At 50.4% G+C, this 18,674-nt stretch overlaps 1 protein-coding gene across 1 annotated transcript in view; it reads right to left on the bottom strand.

Annotated features, from left to right (window-relative positions):
* LOC136544491 (polyol transporter 5-like) overlaps positions 1–16,236 on the bottom strand; it is a 38,400-nt gene extending 22,164 nt beyond the window's left edge. The window contains exons 1-2 of the mRNA XM_066536641.1: positions 16,107–16,236; positions 14,860–15,926 (exon numbers count right to left, since the gene is read on the bottom strand). Of these exons, the coding sequence (XP_066392738.1) occupies positions 14,860–15,926; positions 16,107–16,236 (1,197 nt within the window). The remainder of the gene's footprint in view (positions 1–14,859; positions 15,927–16,106) is intronic.
* Positions 16,237–18,674: the final 2,438 nt, after the last annotated feature.

Raw genomic sequence — 18,674 nt, 5'->3', positions numbered from 1 at the left:
CGAAACGCTTGGGACGCCCTGTGTCGTGTCCGAGACCGGTAGGGAGGTCTCCGAATGGGATCCCACCGTAGGGAGGCACCGAGCCACCGAGGCCCAGCGAACGGCCTCGGCACCCACTAGAGAAACCCTCTAGTACTCTTGGAGCGCGTCTCCGGACCGCCAGCCGACCCCCAGCGAACGGGGTACGGGCCTCCACTCGGACTTACCCGATAACAGCTCACCGGAAATGCCGTCGCTCGCGCCCACCGAGGGTAGCATGGCATCTTCCACCCCTCCTTCCGAGCGAAAAGGAAGCGCGAGGGTCGAATAAAAAGTCAGGAGAATCCCTGACGGCCCTCCTACCCCGCGCAGAGGCTAAGGGACCCTTCCTGCAAAACATTGCCGAGGCCCAGCGACTTAGACTCGCACACGATGGGGCTCGGCAAAACAAACCCTCCTTCCGAGCGAAAAGGAAGCGCGAGGGTCATTCAAAAAGTCAGGAGAATCCCTGACGGCCCTCTTGCTCCGCGCAGAGGCTAAGGGACCCTTCCTGCAAAACATTGCCGAGGCCCAGCGGCTTAGACTCGCACACGAGGGGGCTCGGCAAAACAAACCCTCCTTCTGAGCGAAAAGGAAGCGCGAGGGTCGTTCAAAGAGCCAGAAGAACTCCTGACGGTCCTCTCGCCCCGTGCAGAGGCTAGGGAGCTCCTTCTGCAAAAGACGCCGAGACCCCGCGACCTAGCCTCGCACCCGAGGGGGGCTCGGCAGACAGACCCTCACGCGCGAGGGGCGAACCAAAAGCCAGGGGGACCTCTGACCGCTCTCTCGCTCCGTGCGAGAGACTCGGGGGTTCCTCCTGCAACTTTGCCGAGACCCAGCAGCTCAAGCTCGCACACGAGTGGGCTCGGCAAACAGCCCCCCCGTCCGAACGAAAAGGACGTGCGGGGGACGAACAAAAAAGTCGGGAGGACCCCTGACCGCCCTCTCGCTCCGTGCAGAGGCTCGGGGGCTCTTCCTACACCCTAGATAAAGACAAAGCGACCCAAGCCCGTTACGGTCCAGGGGTTCGAAGACTGGGCCCCCAGGGGTTTCGACAGCCGCCCCAGGATAAAGGAGTCAGGGACGACCACGGGCGAGCCCGTACAGGCGCGCCCCGGGTTGTGTCCGAGACCGGCAGGGAGGTCTCCGAATGGGATCCCACCGTAGGGAGGCACCGAGCCACCGAGGCCCAGCGAACGGCCTCGGCACCCACTAGAGAAACCCGCCGGTATTCTTGGAGCGCGTCTCCGGACCGCTAGCCGACCCCCAGCGAACGGGGTACGGGCCTCCACTCGGACTTACCCGATAACAGCTCACCGGAAATGCCATCGCTCGCGCCCACCGAGGGTAGCATGGCATCTTCCACCCCTCCTTCCGAGCGAAAAGGAAGCACGAGGGTCATACAAAAAGCCGGGAGAACCCCTGATGGCCCTCTCGCTCCAGGCGGAGGCTAAGGGGCTCTTTCCGCAACATCGTCGAGGCCCCGCGATCCGAACTCGCACCCGCGGGCCTAGCAAACACGATGAAAACGCTCCACTCGAAAGAGAAAAAAGCCCCTGAAGAAGTGAAATCACTCCTCCAGGGCCTCGGGGGCTACACCCGGCGGGTGCGCTCGCGCGCACCCACCGAAACCTCGAATGCAAAACACCATCCCGACAGGAACTATCAAGAGCCAATTCTCGTCAGAACCTCAGGGGGAGTGCCTCCACTCCCCCCAAGGCTCGGGGGCTACTGTCGGGTACCGTGAGAAGGGGTACCCTAAGCAAGACCCAAAAAACGACTGCTTAGACTTCGTAGAGATCGAAACCAGCTAAACACTGCTGGCCTCGGCCGATTCTCTGACTCGCCCGAGGCCCATCACCGCGGGCCTCGGCTGATTCTCCGACTCGCCCGAGGCTCCCTCACTACCGACCTCGAGCGATTCCCCGCCAAAGGCCTCGGCCGGGCCACCGACCCTCCGTCTCGCGCAAGGCGGGCTCGGCAGCACTCCGCTGCCTCTTCCTCCTCCCGTCCCTCTGACAAAACGTCGTGTCGCATCAACTCAGCCAACTGCTGCCCCTGATGACAACCGCATGCTCGACACAGTACAGCAGAATGGCCGATGGGACAGGAGGCAGGACTGGGCAGGGGTTACCCGTCACTGTACTAACCACCATGCACATGGTTGACACCCATGCCTCACTGTGCTGCCAACTCCTGCTCCGAGGACAACGCAGCGTGGGGAGCCACGTCTGGGCTACTGTGGCCTCGAAATCAGTACCCAGGACCAATAATTCCCTCCAAGGCCTCGGTAGTTTGCCTCAGGGGCTCGATAGCCTGGGGACCCATGTCCACCAAAGCCCCCTGCGATGGCTTGGCCTCGGCACCTACAGAGCCACAGCCCCCTATGACGTCATCACGCGATGACCTGCACGTCCCCCGGACTGGGCAGGGGTTACCCATCACTGTGCTAACCACCATGCACATGGGTGACACCCATGCCTCACTATGCTGCCAACTCCGGCTCCGAGGACAACGCAGCATGGGGAGCCGCGCCTGGGCTACTGTGGCCTCGGAATCAGTACCCAGGGCCAACAACTCCCCCGAGGCCTCGGCAGTTTGCTTCACGGGCTCGGCAGCCTGAGGGTCCATGACCGCCGAGCCCCCCACGATGGCTCGGCCTCGGCATCTGCAGAGCCGCTGCCCACTACGACGTCATTACACGGTGACCAGCACGTCGCCCGCCATGTCCTGCATCAAGCTGTACTGGAGCCCCACGACGCACAAGATCAAGTATGACCGGCGTGTCCCTTCTGCACGACAAGGACGGAGCCACTCCATCGACCATACCACAACAACAGTGGCCGGCTATAGGGCTCAGACACGACACCCCATTTGCAGAAGCACTATGTAGCAACCTATGTACGTTCCCGGTCCTCCCTTAGAGTATAAAAGGGAGGGACCGGGGCCATTTCTAGGGGACGAGAAAGACGGACACACCGATAGAACCACGCACTCCTACGCTGCTTGGGAACAACGCCTCAAGCAGTCCGCACCACCCACGCCGAGACCTGGGACTAGTCCCCTCTCTCACCTAGCTTGTAACCCCCTACTACGAGCACTCCGGTGCGAGGAATACAAGATCGATCTCTCGGACTGGACGTAGGGCCTCGATTGCCTGAACTAGTATAAACCTTGTGTCTCTTTGCACTACCATCCGGGATTAGGGGCACGCAGCACAGATTCACTCATTGGTTGAGGGACCCTTGGTTCCAAAGCACCGACACTACGAATACTACTTTAACCTAGAAGCTACAAGGATTAAAGTACTCAAAAGAGAGTCGCAAACCTGAAGAATAATATGAACAAGATGCTTACTTGAATTAGAAGTCGATTACCAGAGGAATCTCAGAAGCAAGCTCAAGAAGAGCTTGATTCTACCAGGGTACAAGCCATAGAGAAAGCACCGATAGGCCAGGACTCCTTCAAAACTCTTCCCTCTCACTCTATCTCACTATTTCTAATATAAGACTAGATCCTATCGAGGACTAATTTTCTCTTGATTGCTAGCCCTAATCCTAGTGGACATATGAATTAGGGTTTCTAGCTTCTTAGCTCTCAGGATCAAATGAGGCATGCCCTCAAGGGGGTACATGTAGGCATATATAGGCCAGAGTGTCAATCTTCAGCTCTTGGATCAAACCGACTTGAAATAACGGCTGAGATGCATCCTAGGAGGTGGTGAAGAACTGACATAACAAAGAGGATGATAGGTGGGGCCCACAGGGTCTGGGCGGCCTCTAGGTGGGGCCACCTGGCCCCACTAGGGCCGCCTGGCCCCACATGTCAGTGGGTCGAGCCCCACTTTGGTGGAGAGCCTCCTAGAGTCTTCTAGAACCTTCCCACGTTGATCCCGTGGTAGAATTCCATGATTTCCTTTGACGAATAGGTCCCCCTTGATGGTTTTTCTGATTAAATCCTGCTGGAAATACAAATTCACCAAAACTCATGGAATTTATTAGTTTAAACCCCTAAGTCTATGTTGGTGATCTATTTTAGTCATTAATGCAAGGTATATTGACGGTTTTTTTATGAATGTTAACTACCATAAACACTGTATAATAGACCAAAGTTCATAGCAGGGGTAAACCATGATAATTGTTGGATAGTGTGACACACACTCAAGCCAATCTCAAGGATAAAGATAAAAGAAAGAATAAAGAATAAACCTAGACTAGAGTAGACATATCTTATATATCTATGCTAAGCAGATAGTCATACAAATACATTAGTTTCTAAGGTTAGAGATTCTAAGTTAAGATAGCTTTGGTCACTATAAACTTACTTCGGGCATCGGATCACACCTAGTCTACCAGCCGAGGCTGGCCTATAGCTCTATGCCGTATCCAAACATGGGGGATTACGAAGGACAGATAGGGCTATCACCACCTGCTGCCTACCCCTCAACCGTGGGATACGAGGCAAACGAAGGTAACTTCTAACATAGACACCACGTCTATGCTATCAGTTACTACTCTAGAGGTGGCTAGGAACTTCTGTCTTTATCAGGTGTCCTCTTACTAGAGCATCCGCCTCAGGGACGGACGATGAACCTGCAAGAATATAATGACCAAAACTAATATTAAAGTAGAACCTACTACCTCAATTTAGGTCTTGGTCTAAACATGTATGTATGAAAGATTAAGCATAAAGTTCTATATGCTAAATGAATAACATAAGAACTTAGCTCTAGTTTCATAACATTACTATATTGATAAATTGAGAACAAGAACATAAGGGAGCTCTTCATATTATTCATACCAAGTTTGCCCCTAGGGGTTCAAGCTCTCCAATGAAGCATGCCTTGCTCTAAACACTACTACTAAAAATAGTAAATGAGTACAAGTGGAGGTAGAGAGGCTCTTGTGTGGTGTTTGGCCTAGATGTGTAGGTTGGATGGGCCTTCTTTGTTTTCCTTGGTGCGGATGCCGTGTTTACGCTTTCAGAGTTGTGCCTTTTGACTATAATTCCACCATATTTGCGTTTGTGTCTGTAAAACAGTAAATGTACAATAATGTGGAAATATGTCAATATAAATAACATATGTGTGTAAGTTATGCTAGTTCTCCTCTTTTTTGTGTCTTATTTGGCTATCGAATTTTGTCGATAAAGACCGCCAACAAGATCCCTGAAGCTTACCCCTTGCTCGTCCCGAGCAAGAGCTAAGAAATTGGTTGTTGATCAGGAGTTGCTTTAATGCTGGTTACATTTCAATAGTGCCATGCCTATAACAAAGTTTTCTTCCTTGATTTGAATGAATTAGCATTCTATCCACCCTTTATTATCTTGTTACCTACAGGGCTTCTAGCCTTCTCCAAGTCTTAGATGGTTGCAAGATAGAACGGTTCACAAAAATGCTTATCATTCGTTCCTTGATTGACTTTCTTTCCTAAGGTTTTAAAAGTTTTGCAAAGAATTTAAGTTCCCAAGTGATTCACTCGGCTGCTCAGACGTGTATGATCCTCACCAAAGGCTTTTTATGTTTGCCTTTCTTTTTATCCTACCAACTAAATGGCTTATGTGGATCTTTGGGTAGGTATAAAAGAAGACATACTTGCATCACATAATATTGCTAAGTCAAAAACTGGACCTCAAAGAGATGCAAGTCATACACTTTGATCAAGACGTGCAAGTGTGTGGAATTTTTATAATCTTCCTAATGCTACAATATTTTTTGTACTCCGTTGAGCATGACTCTCTTTCTTTTTGGAGGGATGCCTTTTATTTGAAAGTATGGGCTATCTTATTTCTTTCTTTTTCTTCCCTTTTCTTCATGCTCTTTTGGCATGCATTTTTTTCCTCTCATGCCTTTTGGCATGGATATATAAATTTATATTTTTTAGCATAGCCCATACTTCCTTTTGGCATATGAAAAACTTTAGAGAGAGAGACTCATGATAAATGAATGGAGTAATTATTTGGTGGGTGGAAAACATGTTCTTGCATAACTCTCAGTGTAAGAGTTAGCAGTTTTACCCCTTATGTTGTCCTTGGACAAACTAGCTAGAAGAAGTACCTCTGTTCCCTATGGAAAATACGATACCTTGAATACTTCCAGGTGAAAGCTACAACGGTAATTCCATGCGCTTGTAGAACCTTTCTGTTTGCGTTAAGAAATACCATCAAGCTTTCTGGCGCTGTTGCCGGGGAATAGTTGTCGTATTTTCTTCAAACCTAATTCGTCCTCGTATCTGTATCTTTTATCTTTTCTTTTTATAAAAACAAAATAGTCTTCTTTTATCTTTTCTATCATGAAGCTAACATCCATTGCAAACACTTCTGCTTCAAAGGGGGAGATCCTTGAGCCATCACCTATTTCAAAACAAAACCGTTCATCTGGCAGTGAACTCCATCCTAGTTTAAAAGCTATGGTTCAGGCACTACCCTTCTCGGAGTGTGATAATGAAAACCCTTGAAATCACCTGCTAAATTTTGAGGAGATGTGTTCGTGCCTGAGCATCTCAGGCATGACATAAGAAATAATCCTCGATTTTGAGCAGCGTGAGAAGGAGTCTATAGGTGCAGTCTGGGCTTGGTTTTCAATGCTAATGCATCCCGGCCAAGACTTGTCATTACCCGATGGCGTGATTTTGCGTCTCTTTTGTTTGGGTCTTGACATAGATGCTGACCTATGCCTAGACATGACTGCCGGAGGTCATTTCACACACAAAACTATGACGAAACAAGTAGAATTCCTTGAGCATTTCATAGCCATACACACTTCTTCCATCATAAAAACCAAACCCCTCTAGGCAAAAGTCATGTTGAGTGTGGAGGAGTATTCATCAGTCAAAACCAAGCACATACCATCCCTAGGTTCGACTCATGAGCCCCCACTCAAACCATGAACACCGAAGGAATGAGTAATTCATCCTTCGGAGTTCCTTATCAAACTCGAGGATTATGGCAATACCTCAAAACTCTTAAGGCACAAAAAGCTTACACATCTTCCCAAGGAAGTTTCCCCCAAATAACCACCAAAGAAATGGCTAATGGAAGTAAAACGTTCTTCCAAAGCAATTTGGATTCTTTCACCTTCCACAACCATACCTTGCTCATTAAGGGGAGCGGTTGTAGAAGCCCTACACAACCCCATGGTCGAGACTAATATCATGTCTGAATTCCTTGCGGAAACCCTTTTAGGCAACAACCCGCTAGTCTCGACTAACAAGCTCTTCAAAATTCCTTTGGACTATTTTTTGAATGTTGTGGGATTGCTAGGGCCATGCCAATAAAAATTAATGAAACCGAGGCTTGCTTGGTGTCGGGTTCATAAACTCGAGGTCCCTAATGGACCTGCTTCCCAACAAAAGCTTGGCCTAGCAGACAACATTGCGAACGGCACACAACTCCTAGACCGGCCTAAATAACTAACGACAGGCCGGAAGAGCGATCCAGTCTCCGACTAGAAGGCCTACCCAAGGAGGGGATGATGCTCGAATCTGACTTCGACCTACCTCTCTAACCAGAAGGCCTAGCCAAGGAGGGATTGATGCTCGCTTCCAACTATGACTCGCCTCTCCGACCGGAAGGCCTAGCCAAGGAGGGAATGATGCTCGCTTCTGACTCCGACCCACCTCTCCAACTGGAAGGCCTAGCCAAGGAGGGAACGACGTTCACTTCTGACTCTGACCCACCTCTCTGACTGAGAATACACAAAACCTCTGCTTATAGCTCTTCTCCGACTAGCACGGTCCGAGACGACTAGGAATGATCGAACGGGGACGCCCGCTCGGTAAAGACCCAAGAATCAGGCGGAGCAGATAGGGCAGGGCACTCAAGTCAACTGCAATACTGAGGACCATACCCTGCATACCTGTAGGATAGTACTATCAGGCCATGTCAGAAGGGTGCTCTACAACCTTCTAGACATGTCAGAACATGAAAAGTGTTGTGGGCACCGACATTTGTCCTACAGTATGGTAGGCACCAACATTTGCCATACTAGAAGAACACAATGGAGCCTACCACATGCATCTAGGCATCAACAGTATTGTGGGCATCGATAAACTGTCTTGTACCCGATGGCATAGGCAACAAGACTAGGTACCACACACACACACTCTCTCTCTCTCTCGCACTTGTAAGGTCATCCCCTTCATCTATAAAAGGGGATGTGCCCTCTCCCAACATGGACGATTAAAAAACAAATGACGAACAAATAGACAGATCACTCCGACTCACTCTCTGCTAGCTTTAGACATTCTAAAGCTACATAGAGCATATGTTCCAATACTCAGTGAACATAGGAGCTTCTGTCACTCTTGGCCCTTCGATCTAGAGTCCGACCAGACTTCTAGCACCCCCCATCTTACTCCCACTTGTTTGTAACCCTACAGCAAACTTTGAGCACCTAGGCTCAGGAATAAAGTCACTGATCGATACAAACTGAACGTAGGGCACGTTGCCTGAACTAGTATAAACCCTATGTCATTAAGTGTTAGGCCACTTTCGACCACAACATATGGTAAAACGATAAATATTTACTTGTTGGTCACTTTTCACACTGACAGTTGGCGCCGTTCATGGGGAGGACACCGTACGTTCATGCTTTTTGGTCATCGGATGGCCCACTTTTCTACCATCTTCACCATGGTGGGCTCAAGCGATATGACTCGCTTTGGCTCACTAGAGTTTTCCATGCTCCCACCTATTGGGATGTGGGTTCCTCCCATCTTCAAGCCATCCCAGACCTTCCTCTTTGAAAGCCTAGACTTCATCGCTAACTAGCTCGGTATACTTTGCCTTTGTGAGGAGGCACTTGTCCTAGCGCCCATCAGAGGAGGAGCACCCTCCGTCGGCTCTAGGCCACCCGACGACCTCAACGACAAGACGCCTACGCTTCGCTCTGAACCCACACTGGGCTCAAACCCCACTGTGAGTACATATTATTCTTTACTCGCTATTTGATATCTTCCGCTAACTCTCTAGAGGGACCCCATTGTCCTCACTACAACCGCCATGCGACTGGTTCCCCTATGGCCTCGCATCCCCCATAGACACATACACATGGGGGCTCCAAAAGATGCTGACGCCACCCCCTCTCACATCCGAATTTGTGGGAATGGCGGGCTATGCTCCTGCCTCTTTTCATGACCTCATGGATGATGAGGTCGAAAGCGATGGCTCCAGCATGACATTGTGGTGCCTAGCCACCCTCTGTCCTAGGAGTGCACTATGGTAGATGCTCCAAGACAGCCGTCGGTGGTAGCAGAGTCTCTACAAACTCACACCCCTCTAAACCCTCGTGTGGAGGCCCTCGCGTGTGCGTAGGAGCATGGTGAGGAGCTACGACAAAGGCGGCAGAGCCAGCTGCCAACTGTGCCGGCACGCTCGGCACAGCACGCTGTGCCATGCGCACGTAACCCAATGAGCGATGCCCGAGGTTGCGCCTGCTAGGTCCAACGCAACATCATGGATGGGGGGAACAATCCCTCATAGTTCGCTCGGGCTAGCCAGAACATCACCGCTGTGGCGATGCTTCTACGCGGCGTTCCAGAGCCTGTCGACCCTCAGGAGTAGGCGATCCACCAGAACCTCTGGGCGCTGGAGGAATCCACCACCATTCAATAGGCGGAGAGCTCCATGTCACGACACCGACTCGTGGCCTCTTTCCCTACTAGGGGAATGGGGCGCATTAGTCGAATCGCTCCATCCGCTCACCACTATAGTCGCCAGGCGTGGAACAGGAGGCCGTAGCTGCACCATAGCTTGACCCAGCGCCCGCTCCACACCGACCACCTATGCGTGAACGCCTTGAGCTGAACCGAGACACTCATAGCATCATCAACAATCAGCGTCAAGCCCGGCGTGATGATGATGTCTATCATGAGGCGGTGAGAGTAGGCGGCATAGGCCCTAGCCAGACCATCGAGGGAAGTGGGGAAACACACCTCAGGCATGGTTGCCGACCGGATGACCAAAGTCCTAGACCACATGGCCTAGGACCCTAAGCCTTTGGCCATCGCATCTAGAGAGCGTCGTTCCCACAGCGCTTCCGATCGCCTACCAACGCCGCCAAATATATCGGGGAGACAAATCTTGGTATATGGCTCGAAGACTTCTAACTCGCCTACAGAGCCGGAGGAGTGGATGATGACCATTTCATCATTCAATACCTCCCCATCTGCATGGGGGAACGTGTTCGAGCATGGCTCGAATTACTCCCGTATGACAGCATCCATGACTGGGCGGATCTCAAGAGGATCTTCATCGAGAATTTCTAGGGGATGTATCTCTGTCCTAGGAATTCCTAGGACCTCAAGAGCTGCTAGCAGGAGCCCAATGAGTCCCTACGGGATTACATCCATAGGTTCTCAAAACGATGCAACTCCCTTCCTGATGTCGTCGACATGGACGTCATCAGCGCATTCCTCTCTAGGACAACCTATGAGTCCTTGATCCACAAGCTTGGATGTCTGAAGCCCCGTTCCACCTGTGACCTACTCGATATCACCATGAACCACACCTCCAGTGAGGAGGTGGTCGGAGCAGTCTTTAGTGGAGGCCAGGACAAGGGAAAGGCCAAGCGCGAGGACCAAGACAAGGGCCCTTCCACGCAAAGGGGCAAAAAGAATAAGAAGGATCAGCGCCGATCGGCCAACTCTGCGTTGGTTGCGGCGGCTGATCGTGTAGGCAAGCAGCCTCAGCAGGGCTAGCCTGACCACTTCAATAAGCTCATGGAGAGCCCATGCACCAACCAAGCCTACCCCATCAAGCACCTCTACAAGGACTATGAACTCCTTAAGCGCTTTCTACGACACGTCGATGGACCAAAAGAAGGAAAGGGCAAGGAGGCAGCGGCCAAGAAAGGAGGCATGGCGGGCAAGGATGGGGATGGCTTTCCCAATCCCGTGGAATGCCTCATGATCTTCGAGGGATCCAATGCCATCTACTCTAAGCGCCAGCACAAAGTGTGCTACAAAGAGGCATGCGTCGCCGAAACGGCTGTCCCCTCCTTCCTCAGCTCATCGAAATCTCTGATCACTTTTGATCAGAGGGACCATCCTTCCCACGTTGCCAGACTGGGTTGCTACCCGCTCATCATCGACCCCATCGTCCGCAAGAAGCGCCTCACCAAGGTGCTGATGGACGGAGACAACAGCCTCAACATCCTCTACGTCGACACCTCGATGCCATGCGCTTCCTCCAGTCGAAACTCCACCCCATGAGCTCTCCCTTCCACGGTGTGATCCCGGGGGAGTAGGCATACCTGCTCGGGCAGATCGACCTGCCTGTCACATTTGGCGATCGAGCCAACTTCCACTCGGAGGTCCTCACCTTTGAGGTGGTGGACTTCCTAGGGTCCTACAACACCATCTTGGGGTAGCCATGCTACGCCAAGTTCATGGCGATCCCCAACTACACCTACCTCAAGTTGAAGAAGTCAGGACCGAACGGCATCATCATTGTGGGAAGCACCTTTTCGCATGTCTACACATGAGACCACAAGCATTACGAGCTCGCCACTGCCATCATCAACTCAGCCGAGCTCCCTCGGCTCAGAGAATCATTGACCCTAGCAGTCCTGGACTGTAAAAAGCCAACCTCCTCGACTGCCTTCCGCCTACTCAAAGAAACTAAGGCGGTGGGGATTGACCCCACCGACCCAACCAAGATGGTGCGGATCGGGAACCAGCTCCCGGCCAAATAGGAATGCGAGCTCACCGACTTTCTACACGCCAATCGTGATGTCTTCGCATGGAAACCTTCTAACATGCTAGGCATACCACGGGAGGTCGCCGAGCACGCATTACGCCTTGTCCCAGGCTCGAAGCCCACCAAGCAACGCCTACGTCGCTTTGATGATGAGAGGCGAAGGGCCATAGGCGAGGAGGTCACCAAACTCCTAGCAACTAGATTCATCAAGGAGGTATACCACTCTAGCTGGCTTGTCAATCCTGTCCTTATTAAAAAGAAGACCGAGAATTGGAGAATGTGCATTGATTATACTGGCCTCAACAAGGCATGTCCGAAGGACCATTTTACTTTGCCACACATAGACCAGATAGTCGACTCCACCTCGGGATGCGAAATCCTCTCCTTTCTGGATGCCTACTCAGGCTATCACCAGATAGCAATGAAAGAGTCCGACCAACTCGCAACCTCATTCATCACCCCGTATGGTTCGTACTACTACATAACCATACCTTTCGATCTAAAGAACATTGGTGCCACCTATCAATAGTGCATGCAGCAGTGCTTCGCTGATCAAATCAACCCGCTTGACCAGCCTGGCCAAGTCGAACGGCCAAAACCAACAATCGCCGTCTATGTTGATAACATAGTGGTCAAAATGGCTCAAGCTTGCGACCTGATTACAAACTTGGCTGCAACGTTCATGAATCTCCGAAGGTTCAACATCAATTTGAATCCTGAAAAGTGTGTTTTTAGGGTTCTAAAGGGGAAGCTGCTTGGATACATCGTGTCTGAACACGGTATCGATGCCAACCTCGAAAAAATCATGGCCATCTCCAACATGGGCCCTATACGCAACATCAAGAACGTACAAAGGCTCTCGGGCTGCTTGGTCGCCCTGAGTCGATTCATCTCCTGGCTAGTCGAGCGCGGGATGCCTTTCTACAAGCTTCTAAAAAAAGACGGACACTTTCGTCTGGACTGAGGAAGCACAGCAGGCTTTGAAGAGCCTCAAAGCGTCACTAACATCGGCCCCAATCCTCGTCGCCCCCAAACAGGGAGAACCCCTCCTCCTCTATGTCGCGGCAAGCAAACACGTGGTGAGTGCCGCCCTAGTCGTCGAAAGGGAGGAGCCGGGACACCACCTTAAGGTCCAACGATCCATATACTTCATCGGGGAGGTACTCACCGATGCCAAGGTTTGTTACCCCTAGGTGTAGAAACTTATCTCCTTATTGTTTGGCAGAATGGAGGCTCGTCGATATGTGGTGTTCACCGGAGGCAGCGGCCGGTGCTTGTAGGTGGCGGGCCAACGGCAGTGGCTGTACGTCACGGAAGGGAGACATCGGCCGCACGAGTAGCAGGGAGGCCGCGGCCATGCGACTTGGAGAGGGCAGCCTCACGACCGAGCGCTGCGCCTCAGAGGCGGCCTAGTGCAGCGCCTGGCAGGGCCAGTGGCCATGCGCTCGGAGGCGGCAGGCAAGCGGTCAAGTGTGATAGGAAGAGAAACAAGTGGATAAGAATGAATGGAGGAGCAGACGTCCAGTTGATAGCATTATCGATTTTATATCGGCACTAACACAGACATTTTACAAGCTCAAAACCCCGGCGAAGCACGCTATTCGTCCTAGTAGTGCCACAAGCATGGCAAACCCAACCTAAAACTAGAGATGGTTTTCATGGCAATAAATACTATGATCCAAAAGAGTTGATATGGCATCCTGTTTAATGAAGAGAGAAGAAAAGAGGAAGAAAACATTTCTCCTGTGCGAAATGAATTCGGAGTTGCATCCAAGAACCGAAGAAACTACGGTCGCGAAAAAAAACCCGAAGAAACGAGCGGTTTTGCGTTTGGGGCTTTGGGCTCGTGTGCTGTGGTTTCTCGTCTCATCCTTGGTCATGCCCAGCCGTGCGCCCGCACCCTGGCCGCTCGTGTGCACCGCCGCCGCTTGGCCCCGAACGCATCCAGTCGCATCTGGCGTGCAGTGCTCGTGCCTCGCGCGGCCATTGCCTCCCGCGCTCCATGCTCGTGCCACCCTTCTGCAGCTCCGTGCCAGCGGCCATCGCCGCCCATGAGCCAGGTCGACCGGCAGCCGCGCGGCCTGCACGACGTGCTAGCGCCGCGTGAACCACCGCCATATGACCGCGCCGCGTGCCATCGCCCTTGCCAGTGCCCTGCGGCTGGGCGTGCTTGCTCCCTACAGCCAGCGGCGGATCCACAGGGGGGGCTGGGGGGGCTCCAGCCCCCCTAATTTCTTGATTTCAAGCCTAATTACTTAAGCAAAAGCTTGATTTCACCATTAAATCTTCATGCGAATCAACATCTCCATTGTTTTAACCCCCCTTATCCCGCATCGTGCATCCGCCACTGCCTACAGCAGTACAGCCGCTGCCTGTAGATGGATTTTGATCCATGAAGCTGCCTGCGTTAGAACTCACCCAGTCACCCACACCTTCGCGCCAAGAAGACGACTACAAGAGAACAAAATCACGAGGACGATGATCAAATGGCACACAAGATCAAGTGGCCGTACACTTCGGAAACACGATAAACCCCTGCGAAGCTTGACTAGATCGCCGAGATGACAGACTCTTTCACCACCGCCACTAAGCCTGGGCAAAATACCCGATACCCATTACCCGTACCCGAATTACCCGAACCCGGACCCGAATTACCCAAACCCGAGGTACCCGATCCCAAATTCGGATAGCGATTTTGATTACCCAAAATTAGTTTGGGTAATTCGGGTAATATCCCCCGGTACCCAAACTACCCGAACTACCCAAAGATTTGTTTTGTCTTTGTATTCATCATGTGTTGTTAGCTGAACCATTTAACTTATCACTTTATTAGAATATAATTCTCTCTATTTGAATGAGTGACTGTAATATATTATTCTCTACAAATTGCTATTGAAATTCTATACAAATTGCTGCTGAAATTATGCATAGATCGCTACTAAAATTTAGTGTAGTTTGTTGTTTTCTGTAAATTTGGGTATATCGGGTAATACCCGAACCCGAACCCGAATTATCGGGTACCCGAATTTGCGGGTAGTGTTTTTTCGGGGGTAATATTGGGTAGCAATTTTTATTACCCGAATTTTGAATTACCCAAATTACCCGACCCGAAAAAATCGGGTAACCCGAACGCCCAGGCTTAACCGCCACCGCTGCCCGCAGCCACCGCAGGCAGCCGCGTGACGACGCGTCCGCCCACGGCGCAGGGCCGAGCGCGATCCACACCAGCGCCATCAGCGAGAGCAGCATTGTCGCGGACAATCCCCTCACCCACTTCAGCTGCTCCTGCCGCGGGGTCACGCTGCCCGTCGGCACGCGGCTGCCCAGGCGGCAGCTGCGGGCGAGCGCTCTCACCAGCAGCCAGCCGAGCTCCACGAGCACGAGCGACATGGGGAAGGACATCGCCAACACGAACACGAACACAGACAGCGCTGCCGTGGACGAGACGCCGACGTCGCGGAATGCGCGCTGCACGTACTGGAGAATGGACCCGATGCTGGACGCCTGCTGGAAGACCTTGGCGACAAGCGCGGTGAGGACCGCGCGGCGAAGAGGCTCTGTGGGGCGCACCAGGAGCTCCCTCAAGATCCCAAGCTCCTCCCTCCACCACCGGCCTCGCTTGCTGACCGCCAGCGGCCCGTCGGAGCCATCGTGCGGTTTGCCGCACTCGACTTTTATCTCGAGCAGACGGAGCTCGGCCTCTCCCAGTGTCCTTGACACGACCAAACGGGGCGTCTCGGGCATGAAGAGGACGACGGAGCTGAACAACGCCGGAACGGCCGGACCGATGGCAACTGTCAGCCACCACTCGTGGTGTGGAGGAATCCTCAAGAATCCCATGGAGTAGACGACCGACCCCAGGATGCAGCCGAGGTACACTAATCCGTCAGGGTGCGCGGCGAGCACGCGGCGCGGAGAGGACGGGCTGAGCCCCTCGGCGTAGGCTGGGACGACCGTGAGCACAAGGCCCATCCCGACGCCGTTGACGAAGACGCCGGCCGTGAAGGGCGCCAAGCCGGCGGCGAGGCCCCGGGCGATCCCGCCGGCGCAGAGCACGGCGGCGGAGAGGAGCACGGTCCGGCGGTCTCCGATGAGGCGTTGCGCTCCCACGGCCGCGATTATGCCGAGGCTAGAGGAAAGCGCGACGGTGCACGCCAGGAGCTTCAGGTCGCCCTGCGCCCTGACGATCGTGTTGTAAACGATGGCGAGGTCTGCACCAAGACAAGATGAAATGAGATAGCACAATTTCCTCAAAAGAAATGAGATAGCACAAACAAATTAAATTCGCTGCTTTGGGGTTATGAGACCATTTGTTTCAGTCAGATGTCATCGTATCAAAATTCAGAATTTCAATCTGAGTTCGTTATAACCTTGTATGAGTTGATACTCACCGTAGCCCAAGAAGAGAGGCGTGGCCGACGAAAGCAAGGCGGTGAAGAAGGGGTACTTGTTGAGAGGACGCCTCATGGGCTTCACCGCATCTGGCGAACGCCCGTCTCTGGTGCTACTTTTGCCAGGCATTCTGCATACCGCGAGTTCATGTGAGGCGATGGATCAAGAACAAGAGGCGAGTGTATGCAGTTGCATGATGATATCTTGAAGGAGAATCGTCAGTCTGGAACCTCGGTGCGCCAAAATTTTACGGACTTTGGTGACGAGGGCATCTGAAGCCCCTTTCATGTTGCCAGGACGCAATATTTGCATTTTACTAGGAGAGCTGGAGAGTTGTGGCTCAACATCGCTTCTGCCCAACATCGTTTCTCATAGTGATCATGTGCACGTCGATTCTTGCTGAGTTTAGTTGTAGCTACAAAGTGTGCATCCAGCATGCCGCACAGAGGATGCAACTATCGGTGGGCCTTTACAGGGCACAAATGCACTTTTGGTTCCACATTACAGTGCACTTTGTATTTGTCTTCAGTCAAAAACTCAATTTTCTCAACTTCAACTAAAATTACAGGAAAAATGCACCCAGCATCTACGACATCGAATATTTACATTAGAAATGCTAAGATATTGTTTAAAAATATTAATCCAAGTTAGAGAAGTTTGATTTAAAATAAAACCAAAGTGAAACATATTTTAGAATAGATGGAGTACTGTATTTATACTGACAATGTTCATTCGAACATGTGCAAGGTCAAAAGCTGCCTACGAAGCCAAGATTAACTGTACCTACGCAATGAAAGTCGCAATGTAAGGACATGTTCTGCTGGTATTAAAGCCGGCTAAAGTTGTTTTGTTGTGAGAGAAAAATACTATAGATTCTAGCTGATAAGCCGGCTGCTGGGCAAACCGTTATTTGAGGTTGACCCTAGGATATAAATAATAACAAACACAAATTCAGAATGCAAACCATACTAACCTCTCATGAGCTGGGAGCAAACCCAAAGATGAAATTTTGCGAAAGATTACCAGATTAGTCGATAAATTAAAGAGTACGATACCCCAATGCTACGACCAATTTGAGCATAAAAATATTTAACACGAACTATAACTTTACTCGATATGTATTATGGATTACTTCAACACCTTTCCTGTCAGCCAAGTGACTTAAATTGGCACTTCCATTACATATATATGGAGAGTCTATTATAACTTAAAACTCTCCACGGTACAACATTAAAAAGGCGACATTATAGAGTATCAGCTACACCATACACTTGTATAGTTTCTAAGTGACAAACTGCATATGTCAACCTTGTTCCTCGACTTTAACGAGGGACTATAAGTAAATGCCCAATTCTCCTCAGAATAGACCAGCGTTTGATGCTGTCTTGATGATCTGAAAGAGAGCTGCATGAAGAAGAGAGTTAATAACTCAGACGCAAATTCAAATAGCTCATAAACTTGCTTCTAACAAAAGGGTAAGAAAACTGATCAGGCTACATGAAACTGACAATTCTCTGAAAGTCATGATATTTGATTGAGCAAGTATATAACTATGGTGACACAAAACCTTTGCTCTGCAATTTTTTTTACTTCTCTATTCTACTGTAATGGAACAGCTAATGCCTATGGTTGTTAGCCAATACATCTAGAGTAAATCATGAGACCATTTTAGTTTCAATCAGTGCAAACTTCCAAATTCAGAATTCAAAGCACAGAAGTGCTAATTACTTTGCAAAGAAACACTGGACGCAGCCATATATCAGAATTTAGCTGGCCAAGGCACATAAAGCATTACCCTTCAAAATAATAAGCATGTTACTGTAATACAAATAACAACTGACGAGAAACTGTGTTAGGATTGGTGATGATCGAAATATTGGAACAGATGGCTCCGAGCTGATTTGGTAGGATGGCAGATAGCAGATGCACTCAGCTGTTAAAGGCGAAAGAGTATCCAGGAAGACCATGAACCACAAAACATCAGAAACATAAGGACTTACATGATCCAACGACAACGAAGACAAAGAACCCAAGAAGAATAGGCCCAACAGGATAATCATTTGCCTTCTTGACTGTCTCAGGAACAGAGCCCCTCTTTGTAATATTCTTCTCAAATCGTGCTATCTTCCTATCAGCAAGACGCCTTGAGGTAGTCTGTTCAGAATCATATAAAAAAATTATTCCACATGATGTGACAAGAACAGGTCCAAAGAAATGATACAAAGAAACACTGCGTTTGGTCAGTGCAGTGCCAAGTAAGTGAAATACAAATTAACATGGCACAGGGAACAGTAACTTAAATATGTTACACACCCTGTATTTCAGTTACTTCAGAAAAAGGATAATTGATGTGCAAAGCCCTACAGCGCCATTGGCAGATTTGCTCAGATCTGTCCTATCATTTTGAAAATCAGAGGTATGCTACTAAAAGATAATTTCCATTTCCCTAAAAGATAATAATTGGTATTTCACTGAAACTTAGAATTTGAAAGCCTAACCAAGTTTAGATTCGTTGTTAAAATCTTAGAAGAAATATACTGCAAACTCTTATGAGAAATAAGAACATT

The sequence above is a fragment of the Miscanthus floridulus genome, chromosome 3 (genome assembly GCF_019320115.1).
Source record: "Miscanthus floridulus cultivar M001 chromosome 3, ASM1932011v1, whole genome shotgun sequence".
NCBI classification, from domain to species: Eukaryota; Viridiplantae; Streptophyta; class Magnoliopsida; order Poales; family Poaceae; genus Miscanthus; species Miscanthus floridulus.
The sequence above is the reverse complement of the archived record's forward strand: the minus strand, read 5'-3'. Positions and strand labels throughout refer to the sequence as shown.